Raw genomic sequence first — 14,278 nt, forward strand, 5'->3', positions numbered from 1 at the left:
GGTAGCCGTCATGGGTGTCAGCGGCCACCTCCAATGCTTAGATGGGGCTGGCCGGGACGATGGAGCGGCTATCTCCATCACGGATGAAGCCACTGGGACGGAGGTAGCCGTCATGGGTCTCCCTCCTCCCGGGGAAAACCGTGGGGTTTAAGTACCCTGCCATTTCAGCGGCCACCTCCGATGCTTGGATGGTGCTGGCCGGGACGATGGCACGGCTGGCTCCATCACGGATGGAGCCACTGGGACGGAGGTAGCCGTCATGGGTGTCAGCGGCCACCTCCAATGCTTAGATGGGGCTGGCCGGGACGATGGAGCGGCTATCTCCATCACGGATGAAGCCACTGGGACGGAGGTAGCCGTCATGGGTCTCCCTCCTCCCGGGGAAAACCGTGGGGTTTAAGTACCCTGCCATTTCAGCGGCCACCTCCGATGCTTGGATGGGGCTGGCCGGGACGATGGCACGGCTGGCTCCATCACGGATGGAGCCGCCGGGACGGAGGTAGCCGTCATGGGTGTCAGCGGCCACCTCCAATGCTTAGATGGGGCTGGCCGGGACGATGGAGCGGCTATCTCCATCACGGATGAAGCCACTGGGACGGAGGTAGCCGTCATGGGTCTCCCTCCTCCCGGGGAAAACCGTGGGGTTTAAGTACCCTGCCATTTCAGCGGCCACCTCCGATGCTTGGATGGGGCTGGCCGGGACGATGGCACGGCTGGCTCCATCACGGATGGAGCCGCCGGGACGGAGGTAGCCGTCATTGGTGTGTCAGCGGCCACCTCCAATGCTTGGATGGGGCTGGCTGGGACGATGGAGCAGCTATTTCCATCACGGATGAAGCCACTGGGACGGAGGTAGCTGTCATGGGTCTACCCCCTCCCGGGGAATCCGTGGGGTATGAGTACCCTGGTATACCAGCGGTTGACCACGAAGCCTGAATGGAGCTGTCGTGGTACCGGGTATGGATGCCACGCTGCCGGGTCGAGTCAGCGGCTATCTCCGCTGGAAGGACGGAGCTCCTGCGGAGATCCATGGAGCCACGGGCCTCCCCGTGCTGGCTGGCTGGTTCCTTCGTTCAGGGCGGGCCATCGAAGAACCGGAGGCCGGGACAAGGCTGCCAGTCCGAAGGGGCGACTCTCTCCGCTGGGTGGGAGAAGTCGGAACCTTCGCGGGCTTATGCCTGTCGACCGAGACCTGGCTGTCGAAGTCTTGGAGGCTGGGACACGGCTGCCAGACCGAAGGGGCGACTCTCCGCTGGGCGGAAGGAGTCGGAACCCTCGCGGACTTATGCCGGTCTGCCAGAGCCTGCTGTAGGGTTGCCGGGGATCACGTCGAAGGACGGGCATCGCCGTCGGAACGGGGGCCTCCGTCCTGGGTCCAACAACTCTTCCGGAGGTTCTTGCATCTGCGGTCCTGCCCGTCGAGGAAAACCGAGGGCTGCGCTCATGACGAGCTAGGTGGCCTTTGGAGGTCAGGACTCGGCTGCCAGACCGAAGGGGCGACTCTCTCCGCTGGGCGGATGGAGCCGGAACCTTCGCGGACTTACGCCTGTCGACTGGAACCTGCCATGATGAGTCCCTCCGTCGGGTGCCGCTGCTGCCAGAGGAGTATCTATCCAGGGAGTTCGTCCTCGGACGTCAACTTGAAGGGCCCGGTGCTGCAGCTAGCTCCAGCAGCCTGTCGAGGTGAACCACCACCCACTCACTGCTCTTGGGGGATCTTGAACTACGACTCTTGTGGCGTGACCTCGAGGGGGAGCGAGAACGCGACAACTTCTTGCGGGACTTCTCCCTTTGTCTCCTGAGCTTCCTCAGCGCCTCGTCTTGGGAGGCTCCTTCTCGGCGACGTCCCCGGCTGCAGAAGTGACTGAAAAACACGCCAAAGAGGCTGGAGAAGAATTAGGGACATTTTTCCCCCACATGGGGTCATCAGAGGAGACATGGCCTGCTTGCACCAGGACTCCGTCTCCTATACACACTCCCGCCCCTCACTCGTCTGGAACGACGCCACAACCCCACTATCCTGAAGATCAGACTCTTGGGGAAGGGCCGCTGGCCTCTTCCCCGCAACGGACTTACCTCGTCCCCTACTCTGGGTAGGGAAGCTCTGTCGGACGAGACGCCCGGCGAAGCAAGAGAGGAAGGGACGCTAGGCTTCTTAGGCGACCTCTTCGTCGCCTACTTTTTCTTGGTGCTATACCGCACCCACTCAGACTCCTGGGGAAGAGCAATGGGCCACTTCCCCACAACTGACTTACCTCGTCCCCTACTCTGGGTAGGGGAAGGTGGCTGTATAAAAGAAGCTCCATTCGACGAGGCATCGGGAGAAGTAAGCGGCGAGGAGAGGCTCGTCTTCTTATGTGACCTCTTGGATGCCTTCTTCTTCTTGGTGCCGAAGCGCACCCACTTCACCACGTTCCAGGACTCGCACTCAGGACACGTGGCTGTAGGAGAACATAAGCCTCCCCTACCCGACGAACACAGAGGATAAGGGTAGGAAGGGGTATAGAATGAACACAATGGGTCCACATGGGGACCGCGTAAGACACAAAAGGGGGGTCGGGGACACAAAGGGTCGCACTGGGTAAAGAGAGAGCGTCGAGATGTTTTCACGACGCGACCAGAGAACTTACTGGAGATCGAGACCTGAGCAAGCATGCTCTCTGACCTGGGGATAGCCTCAGGGCGTTTTCCACTCCACCTGAGGTTACCCTTCATAGAAAACGGGACTAGGGTAAAATACACAAAACTCTGGTCGGTTGGGAGGAGATCCCAGATACTCCTAAGAAAGTAGTTTGAGGTAAGTACTCTGTGTTGGAACAAACAAATATTAAACCAGCAGTCCACAATGGTAGAGTCGTGAGAGAGGAAGGGAAAGAAGAGAGAAGAGAAAATGCCTAGATGCAGCTGCCCGGATACCCTTGCACAAAAACCAAGAAGGATGGTACTGTAACTGGAAAATATCTACCGTTCTTTACCTTACAGTTAGCTTCCCTTTATAGGCATAAGCTGGTGACAGCACATTTGCAGTTTTTAAATAAACTAATAAGAATATTATACAATAGTACTTCGGCTTGCATGTGATCGAATACAAGCAAATTTGTTTACTTGCACACAAGTTCAACTCGGTTTACAAGCATTGTATTTGTCTGTGAGCAAAAATTTCTCTATGTATGAGTAACTTTTTTGTGGACAAGTAATAAGAAGAGTTGGAAGACTCAGGTCTACATGGCTGAGAACTCTGAAGAACGAAGTAGGAGATGATGAATGGAGAAGTATTGAATTAAACGCTCAAGATAGAGATGACTGGTGTAATCTAACCAAGGCCCTTAGCATCAATAGGCGTAGGAAGAGATGATGATTAACAAGATTAGCATGCTAACCCATATGGCACCCAGTCAATGTTCACAGGCTTTTTACGCCATGTTTTTTTGTATTAGCGTGTAAAACCGCCCTCATTTTTCTCTAAGCCTAACTTTTACTCTCCCCATAGCAATAGCAGAAGACTCATCTCTCACATGCATTTTTGGAATAGATTTTTTGTATAGTTGTGAGTGCATGTTCTTGGTAGAGTTGTGATCGCTTTTATTCATCATAAAGACATTTTGTACTGCATTGTTAAGTTAACAGTATCATAAAAATGGCAATTAAAAAAGATGGTGAGAAGAAAACTATTATGTATGCAGTTAGCCTGCAAAATCTGTACATTTATCCTCCAATATTCACAATTGGTACAGTAACAATTTTTGACAATAAAGAGGATATCGAAGCATTAGGCAATCTGGAATTGCAGTTGTCATTGACAAATCAATGGCAACATGTTCTTGACACTGAAAGTCATGTGCTTATCTGGATTGATACGATGCAGTTACAAGGTGGTACGATTACCGAAAACACCATTATTGAAAGAGCAATGGTACTGGAGCTGAATACAGGGCGACATCAAAGGAATGCAAAGATTTCAACTGAGGAGGAGGAGATTTTAAGAATGTGGGGAAGCCTACAACATTTCTTAAAATATACAGCTTTGTTGGAACTAGTAGCAGGTTGGCCAAGGCAGCAGCCACCTGCTGCAATACTACTGCTAGAGAGATATTATGTTCTTTGACTGGCCAGACAGTAGTACATTGGATCCCTCTCTTTGGTTATGGCTCAATTTTTCTTTGCTTATACATACACTGAATAGTTTGGCCTATTCTTTCCACATTTGCATCTTTCCTCATACACCTTACAATACTGAGATTACCAAACAATTCTTCTTTGCACAAGGGGTTAATTATTGCACTGTGCTTTTCATCATCATCATCATGATTATCCCTTTTACCCCCAAAGGACGTACTGGTACGTTTCACAAAACTCACCCTTTTACCCCCATGGACGTACCGGCACGTCCTTGCAAAAAACTGCTATCTAACTTTTTTTTTTGCATATTTTTGATAATTTTTTGAGAAACTTCAGGCATTTTCCAAGAGAATGAGACCAACCTGACCTCTCTATGACAAAAATTAAGGCTGTTAAAGCAATTTAAAAAAAATATACTGCAAAATGTGCTTGAAAAAAAAATAACCCCTGGGGGTTAAGGGTTGGAAATTCCCAAATAGCCTGGGGGTAAAAGGGTTATTATTATTATTATTATTATTATTATTATTATTATTATTATTATTATTATTATTATTATTATTATTATTATCAATATTATTATTACTTGCAAAGTTACAACACTAGTTGGAAAAGCAGGATGCTATGAGCCCAAGGGCTCCAACAAGGAAAATAGCCCATTGATGAAATGAAATAAGGAAACAAATAAACTACAAAAGAAGTAATCAAAAATTAAAATTAAATATTTTAAGAACAGTAAAAAAATTAAAATAAATCTCATATATAAACTATAAGATCTTAAAAAACAAGAGGAAGAGAAATAAGATAGAATAGTGTGCCAGAATGTAACCTCAAGTAAGAGAACTCTACCTCAAGACAGTGAAGACCATGGCACAGAGGCTATGGCACTACCCAAGACTAGAGAACACTGGTTTGATTTTGGAATGTCCTTCTCCTAGAAGAGCTGTTTACCATAGCTAAAGAGTCTCTTCTACCCTTACCAGGAGGAAAGTAGCCACTGACCAATTACAGTGCAGTAGTTAACCCATTAATCAAAGAATTGTTTGATAATCTCACTGTTGTCAGGTGCAAGAGGACAAAGGAGAATATGTAAAGAATAGACCAGACCATTCGGTGCATGCGTAGGCAGAGGGAAAATGAACCGTAGCCCGAGAGAAAGATCCTATGTTTTACTATCTGGCCAGTCAAAGGGCCCAATAACTCTCTAGCGGTAGTATTTAATGGCTACTTTCCTCTTGGTAAGAGTAGAAGAGACTCTTTAGCTACACTAAGCAGCTCTTCTAAGAGAAGAACACTAAAATCAAACCATTGGTCTTCAGTCGGGTAGTACCGTGGTCTTCCACTGGGTTAGAGTTCTGTTACCTGAGGGTACACTCGGGCACACTGTTCTATCTTAATTCTCTTCATCTTGTTTTTCTTTCAAGCTTTTGTTGTTTATATATATTATGTATTTTAATGCTTTCACTGTTCTTAAAATATTTCATTTTAAGTGTTCACTACTTTTCTTTTAGTTTACTTACTATATTTCTTTGTTTCCTTTCCTCACTGGGCTATTTGTCACTGTTGGAGCCCTTGGGCTTATAGCATACTTTTCCAACTAAGGTTGTAGCTTAGCTAATAATAATAATAATAATAATAATAATAATAATAATATTGAATCTGTTTACTATCAACAATGTGATGTCGCCCATCACAAAGCAGTCACCTCTATAAAGGTTCCTTGTCAAAACAGAACGCAAGAGTGCAAAAAAGGTGACCAAGTGTCCAGAAAGAATATATTAAGTGATGCAGTTTGTGATAATGAACGCTGTTGAAGAAAGAGAACTCCCGATAAGGTTCTCTTGCAGGAAGATTCTCCCTCCAAGCAAATACCCATCTTTTCCTCATCCTCCTCTCTCATCTCCCTAACGCCAGTCACAACTCTCCTCTAAAGGTAAAGTGCTAGTTAATATGTTAATATACTTCTACTGAATTTTCTACTGTGAATCATTTATTTGTATTAATTTCTGATGTTAGGGGTTATAATTTGATCCTTAAATAATACACAAACCTTTAAAAATGAGTTTATAGGTGTATTTATGGACCTGTGGAATAGATCGAGTTAATCTACTTTATTTCTTATTGGAAAAAAACTTTTTTTTAAATTACGAGCATTTTGGTTTGCAAGTTCGCTTCCACAACGGATTAAACTCATATACCGAAGTACTACTGCATATATACATGATATACACGCCTGGATTTCTTCTTTTTTTATGCTGAAATCTCACCCACTGGGAGGGCGACCACTCCCTTCACACATCACATGGGGACTCTGAAGTGCAGGGGTGTCCACTACATATCAGACACAAAGAGTGAGGATCAACCTCAACCTTACACATAAGGGTTCCACCATGACAATAAGGCAATCCTAGACATGTTCGCACTTTACCAAGGTCCTTCATACTCTTACTATAATGAGAAAAAGAGAATACTGTATCCAGAAAAATTGCACAAAACTTCAAGCAAGTTGGAGAGCGTCTGGAACTCACTCATCTGTTCAACACAATGGCCAGAATCTGAATGGAGATTCACAGCATTGTCACACCCAGACCACCAATGATACTGGGTGGTGGGTAACAGAACCTTGATAATTCTTCATTGGTTGTTACCAGCTGTCACCAGAATTTTACTACAGTATTACAATATGGCAAGGGTTTGCATTTGTGCGAGAACAAATTAGTTTATTGAGATAGCCGTAAGCCAATAAATGATAATGCTGAACTGATCAGTTACAAGGTATAAAATGTTGTAAAAAAAATGTAACTTACAAGAATCCTATGATCAAATTGCACTGTCGTTGGATTTTCCGTAAAGTTTCGTAGGGTTGGAGAAAAGGCCAACAAATCACTTGGAATCCACCGATCAGCAAATTTCGGGAATGAGTTGTAAACTAAACCGGCATCCAAGCCAGCAACAAGGGCACCTGAAGGATGAGAGAAATGATAATGGTAAACTGGCATCACGAAAAGTTGACAGCTGTGAAATACGAGACTCACTTCAAAACAAAATACTGTACCACTAAAGTGTTCCTTTAAAAGAATTATAATAAAGTACTGTACACAAAGTTACAAAAAAAATTTGATTATACTGTCAAATACACATTGTAATCTATCTAAATACAAATGATACAGTCATAAGATATAATAACTTAAGAAAAGATTTAACTTTCACTAAAGTTAAAATAACTATAAAAAATTAAAAGCCACTTTCTATTAGCTAACCACTTTCAAGATACCTTATACGCCACATTACACAGTTCAAAATAGTACCCCACGATAGGTCCCCCATACTAGGGCATTAAACTACAAATGATGTCTAGTCCAAGGGACCATGTATGTTTTACTAAGTGATTGGGTATCATCATCTGTCATGAGGGTCCATTACTCAAATATGGTTATAAATAAGACCGAAAACAACCAGTTACACAACATTAAATAGCCTTGCAGGTACAAGTGCCCGTCCTTTAGTCTAATTATGACAAATTTGGAACTAATTCATATTCTTCCTAACATACCATGTCATAGTTATACAGGAAAGAAATTTCTCATACCAGACATAGCAGTAAGGAAGACCCATCCCTTGGTGATATGAGCAAGTCTGCGGAACTTCATTGCTTGTGCTGTCACCTGGAACAAATACCTTAATCTTAATACAGCGTACTTTTTTGTCAAATACTTTCAAATTTATAAGACAAAAAAATACTTTACATATTCATCTTCTGGAGGTACTTGAAAAATGCATTAGGTGTACATTAGGCTTTATAATAATGAACAGTGCTAAAATGGAAGCAGGATAAGTGACCCTAAATACAGCTTAAAGTTTAAAAGCAGAATCAGAGGGCTAGTTGATGGGAAAATCATACGGTGGAAAAGTGGAATGGAGAAGAGATAACTGAAAATTAATTTACAAAAAGTAGGGATGACTGAAAATGAAGCAAAGGAAAATATACAATATAAAACAGTGGCCATGTAATTGTTGTGGGCAAGGTGAGAGGACAGCTTTGTAGAGTAGCCAATAAAACAGATTTCAGTTACTGAACACACATAGAGTATGAGAATTTCAATGGCTCAATTGTATATTTAGAATTAAATGAGGAAGAGAAGTTAAAAATCCCAGTTGAAATAGATGGACAGAACTTAAGAGAGGTGAAGCATTTTTGTGTTACCATGGAAATACACTACAAAAAAAGAGAGAGAGAGAGAGAGAGAGAGAGAGAGAGAGAGAGAGAGAGAGAGAGAGAGAGAGAGAGAGAGAGAGAGAGAGAGAGAGAGAGAGAGAGAGAGCTGCATATAAGATAAAATGGAGGCTTAGCTAGACTACTTGTACATGAAAAGTCCCATTTGTAAAAAAAAAACATTTAAGGAAAATTTTGTTTTTGAAAGGTACTACATTAGAATGTTTATATTAGTGGCTGGAGTAGGTGAGAAGGTCATACTATACATGAGGAATTGGGAAAAAGAGGATGTGTCCAGAGACAGAAAAAGGCTCAGAACTTGAACTGAGGTTGTTTCAATATGTGAGGAAAAGGGATGTGGATTAATTGATCATGAAGCAGCAAAAACGGTTGGAGAGTGGGGAGAGTTGGAGTTTTGAGCATGAGACAGGGTTACAAGATTAGTTTTCATACAACTTTCCTTGTTGAATTCACTATGAATACTCATAACCTCTAAATTCACTGGTTGTGAAATGCAAGATACTGTATAGTATCACTCACTAACCTGGTACCATTAGCACACTACATAAGTCATTATTATTCAGGGAATACTGGATCTAGTAATTTATACAAAGTTATTATCCATTACTATATCTACTTTAATATCAAAATTTATTTCTCTTTCACTATTACACACTATCCTTAATTGATGGTGGCTCCAGAGAAAAAACTGACACTACCCTATGGTTCCCAACTTACAGATGACACCATCGGCTAATTTAATTATCACAATATCAGTCGGTTCATATACCTACATAAAAGGCTAATCAGTGGTAAAGAAACACACAAATCAAATATTTACATTAAAAATATACAGAAATTAAAAGAGGCTTACCTGCTTGACTTTCTGAGCTGGATAGACAACACCTAATGCATTCCAGAGGAAGAGACTGTACAAGATAAAAGCCATTCCTAAGTGGGACATAAGTCTGTACTGAGAGACTCTTGGAACGTCAGATGGTTCAGTAAATCTGTCCTCCAAGCCAGACTTTACCATGTACCATCCCAGTAGACCCTGAGGAAATATGCATACTGTATTCAATGCAGCATTTCTATTGATAGTTGCATATGCTGTACAAAATTTAAAATTCATCCAATTCCATGCATAACACTATAATTTTGCTTTTGTCATATATTGTTAAACTTATAAAAATAATCAAATAGTGCCACAACACCTAGATATAAAGTGGTTAAATTAAAAGACTTCCTTACTAACTAGATAATGAGCTTCATGGTAGTTAAAAAATGGATAGGTAAAATTTTACATTAGTGAAAGATGTATTGCTAAGAGTACAAAATCTGTCACCCCCCTTCACAATTCTTTAAATAAGATTTGATTTTCAAATAAACATTAAGGGATTTTGACAAAGGAAAAATCTATTTCTGGGTCGACCTGTGATGCCCGGTGAAAAGGGTCCAGCTTTACACTTTTCTGATATAAATACTTCCAAATATACCAGAGAAAGTTAAAAGCATGGAATGCAGAGGTTACTACCCTCGTGCGAGCACCCTGAAGGTGTCGTATATAAAGCAGGGGCGTGTGAAAACCACTATTCACAGGCTGTCTTCCATTAAGCTAATTCCTTCGTCAAAAGGGATGGGCCGATACAGAGGCACCAGCTACGCTACCTGAGCCACACCACCGACGCCCGACGCGAGCGCCATCTGAACTACATCCTTCTTTTGGAACTCTTAAGCGTCTTCTCGTTTGTTTTGTTCTCTCGCTTTCTTTTGTGTTTTGAGGATTTATTCATCATGGCCGATGCTCTCCTTCCTCCTACACCAATGTTAAGTACCATAGATTATTGTGACAGTTATCTTAGTACCGGGCTTTGTATCCTTTTTTCACTTTTAGTGTTTGTTAGTGCGACCGGCCTTGTGCCTCCCGCGTCGTTCGCGGCCATTGTTATTGTTTACGTCTTACGCTTTCATTTATTGCCCGTTCGGTACTTTGTCATTTAGGTTCTTACCATTATTGTTATTATACATTTAAGGTCTTGCGCCTGTTATTTGAACCTTGTTATATACTTTGGTACTTATTTACGCTTTGAGATCATTTCTTAGTAGAACGAAGGATAACATTTAGGGCTTTATTATAGTTTAGCACCCTTCAGGCGTGGTCTTGTTTCCGCCATTATTTTCATGTTAATGATCTGTTAGGACAGGGTACAGATGCTAAATAGCTACTTAAAAGAACAAATGAAAAGGTATCAATGGAAAAGATCTTCTCAATGGAAAGTTTGCATCACACATGCAACTGGGAAAAGGAGACCTCCAGTAATGATTTGCTTTACCACCAAACTCTTAAGAGTACCTTTTCACTTGCCATGGCATGCTCAAGACAAACCTTCGGGGACCTCCAATGAAATTACCTCCAAAGGGAAGTGCCAATTACTGACAGGTGAGGAAAGCACATAGACTGTAAGTGCCCAGAAGATCTCTGCTGAAAACACAGTTCATTCTTCAGTTTTCAGCCAAAGTGGAAAATTTGTTCCTCAAAATACTTGAAACCATTTTATCATGGATTTCTTTTTATTTTCCTTCATTTTCACTTAACTTATCCTTTGAGATTGTGATAATATCAAATGACACTAAAATTTCTAACCATCAAGACTTCAATGATTTGGACATCACTCAGAGATAATAATTCTACACTTTCTACATTTCAAAACTACAAAAAGACTGGCTTTACCTTGAAAAATGTTATTTTTATAATAAAATAAATTTTTGAATATACTTACCCGGTGATTATATAAGCTGCAGCTCTGCTGCTCGACAGAAAACTCTACGTTCAAAATCCGCCAGCGATCGCTATGCAGGTAGGGGGTGTACATCAACAGCGCCATCTGTCGGGCAGGTACTCAGTACTCAATGTAAACACAGAACTCAATTTTCTCCTCGGTCCACTGGGTCTCTATTGGGGAGGAAGGGAGGGTCCTTTAATATATAATCACCGGGTAAGTATATTCAAAAATTTATTTTATTATAAAAATAACATTTTTCAATATTAAACTTAGCCGGTGATTATTTAAGCTGATTCACACCCAGGGGGGTGGGTAGAGACCAGCAATAATTGTTTACATTATTATGAGCTAAGGATTTTTTATTTCATTTTAGCAGTTATTCAAAATAACAAACATAAAATAAATAAGTACCTGGTAAGGAAGTCGACTTGAACAAATACTCTGCCTTTTTAAGTACGTCTTCCTTACGGAGCCTCGCGATCCTCTTAGGATGCTGAGCGACCCCTAGGAGCTGAAGTATCAAGGGTTGCAACCCATACTACAGGACCTCATCAAAACCTCTAATCTAGGCGCTTCTCAAGAAAAGAATTTGACCACCCGCCAAATCAACCAGGATGCGAAAGGCTTCTTAGCCTTCCGGACAACCCAAAAACAACAATAAAAAACATTTCAAGAGAAAGATTAAAAAGGTTATGGAATTAGGGGAATGTAGTGGTTGAGCCCTCACCCACTACTGCACTCGCTGCTACGAATGGTCCCAGGGTGTAGCAGTTCTCGTAAAGAGACTGGACATCTTTAAGATAAAAAGACGCGAACACTGACTTGCTTCTCCAATAGGTTGCATCCATTATACTCTGCAGAGATCTATTTTGTTTAAAGGCCACTGAAGTTGCGACAGCTCTAACTTCATGTGTCCTTACCTTCAGCAAAGCTTGGTCTTCCTCACTCAGATGGGAATGAGCTTCTCGTATCAACAGTCTGATATAATAAGATAAGGCATTCTTTGACATAGGCAAAGAAGGTTTCTTAATAGAACACCATAAAGCTTCTGACTGTCCTCGTAAAGGTTTAGTTCGTCTTAAATAGAACTTAAGAGCTCTAACAGGGCATAAGACTCTTTCTAGTTCATTTCCAACCATATTTGAAAGGCTTGGAATATCGAACGATTTCGGCCAAGGACGAGAAGGTAGCTCGTTTTTGGCTAGAAAACCAAGCTGTAAAGAACATGTAGCCGTTTCAGATGAAAATCCGATGTTCCTGCTGAAGGCGTGAATCTCACTGACTCTTTTAGCTGTGGCCAAGCAAACCAGGAAAAGAGTCTTTAAAGTGAGATCTTTAAAGGAGGCTGATTGTAGTGGCTCGAACCTTTCTGACATAAGGAATCTTAGTACCACGTCTAAATTCCAACCAGGTGTAGCCAAACGACGCTCCTTCGTGGTCTCAAAAGACTTAAGGAGGTCCTGTAGATCTTTGTTGTTGGAAAGATCTAGGCCTCTGTGACGGAAGACTGATGCCAACATGCTTCTGTAACCTTTGATAGTGGGAGCTGAAAGAGATCTTTCTTTCCTCAGGTATAATAGGAAGTCAGCTATTTGGGTTACAGAGGTACTGGTCGAGGATACTGATACTGACTTGCACCAGTTTCGGAAGACTTCCCACTTCGACTGGTAGACTCTAAGAGTGGATGTCCTCCTTGCTCTAGCAATCGCCCTGGCTGCCTCCTTCGAAAAGCCTCTAGCTCTAGAGAGTCTTTCGATAGTCTGAAGGCAGTCAGACGAAGAGCGTGGAGGCCTTGGTGTACCTTCTTTACGTGTGGCTGACGTAGAAGGTCCACCCTTAGAGGAAGAGTTCTGGGAACGTCCACTAGCCATTGAAGTACCTCGGTGAACCATTCTCTCGCGGGCCAGAGGGGAGCAACTAACGTCAACCTTGTCCCTTCGTGAGAGGCGAACTTCTGCAGTACCTTGTTGACAATCTTGAACGGGGGGAATGCATAAAGGTCTAGATGTGACCAATCCAGTAGAAAGGCATCTATATGAACTGCTGCTGGGTCCGGGATTGGTGAGCAATATATTGGGAGCCTCTTGGTCATCGAGGTTGCGAAGAGATCTATGGTAGGCTGGCCCCATGTGGCCCACAGTCTCTTGCACACATCCTTGTGTAGGGTCCATTCTGTTGGAATGATTTGTCTCTTCCGACTGAGGCAATCTGCCATGACATTCAAGTTGCCTTGGATGAACCTCGTTACTAGAAAAAGGTTTAGATCTTTTGACCAGGTGAGGAGGTCCCTTGCGATCTCGTACAACGTCATAGAATGGGTCCCTCCTTGCTTGGAGATGTACGCCAAAGCCGTGGTGTTGTCCGAGTTCACCTCCACCACTTTGCCTTGAAGGAGGGACTTGAAGCTTTTCAAGGCCAGATGAACTGCCAGTAGCTCCTTGCAGTTGATATGTAACGTTCTTTGATGCGAGTTCCAAGTTCCCGAGCATTCCCGACCGTCTAATGTCGCACCCCAGCCCGTGTCCGATGCGTCCGAGAAGAGAACGTGGTTGGGGGTCTGAACAGCCAGGGGCAGACCCTCTCTGAGGCTGATACTGTCCTTCCACCAAGTCAGGGACGACTTCATCTTCTCGGAAATGGGGATCGAGACCGCTTCTAGCGTCTTGTCCTTTTTCCAGTAAACAGCTAGGTGAAATTGAAGGGGACGGAGGTGTAGTCTCCCTAACGAAACGAACTGTTCCAGGGATGATAGCGTCCCTATCAGACTCATCCACTGTCTGACTGAACATCGTTCCTTCTTCAGCATGTTCTGGATGCATACCTGGGCTTGACTTGTTCTGGGGGCCGACGGAAAAGCCCGAAAAGCTTGACTGTGAATCTCCATCCCTAAATACACAATAGTTTGGGATGGGACCAGTTGAGACTTTTCTATATTGACCAGGAGACCCAATTCCTTGATCAGATCTAGAGTCCACTTTAGATTCTCCAGACAGCGACGACTGGAAGAGGCTCTTAGAAGCCAGTCGTCCAAATAGAGGGAGGCTCTGATGTCCGCTAAATGAAGGAATTTGGCTATATTCCTCATCAGCCTCGTAAACACAAGAGGAGCTGTGCTTAGGCCAAAGCACAGGGCTTGAAATTGGTAGACAACCTTTTCGTAAACGAA

At 43.3% G+C, this 14,278-nt stretch overlaps 1 protein-coding gene across 1 annotated transcript in view; it reads right to left on the reverse strand.

The window, feature by feature from the left end:
• Positions 1-14,278, reverse strand: part of LOC137651204 (heme A synthase COX15-like) — a 72,794-nt gene that overhangs the window by 22,514 nt on the left and 36,002 nt on the right. Inside the window, exons 5-7 of the mRNA XM_068384360.1 lie at positions 9,204-9,383; positions 7,706-7,781; positions 6,924-7,078 (exon numbers count right to left, since the gene is read on the reverse strand). Of these exons, the coding sequence (XP_068240461.1) occupies positions 6,924-7,078; positions 7,706-7,781; positions 9,204-9,383 (411 nt within the window). The remainder of the gene's footprint in view (positions 1-6,923; positions 7,079-7,705; positions 7,782-9,203; positions 9,384-14,278) is intronic.

The sequence above is a fragment of the Palaemon carinicauda genome, chromosome 12 (genome assembly GCF_036898095.1).
Source record: "Palaemon carinicauda isolate YSFRI2023 chromosome 12, ASM3689809v2, whole genome shotgun sequence".
Classification (NCBI taxonomy): domain Eukaryota; kingdom Metazoa; phylum Arthropoda; class Malacostraca; order Decapoda; family Palaemonidae; genus Palaemon; species Palaemon carinicauda.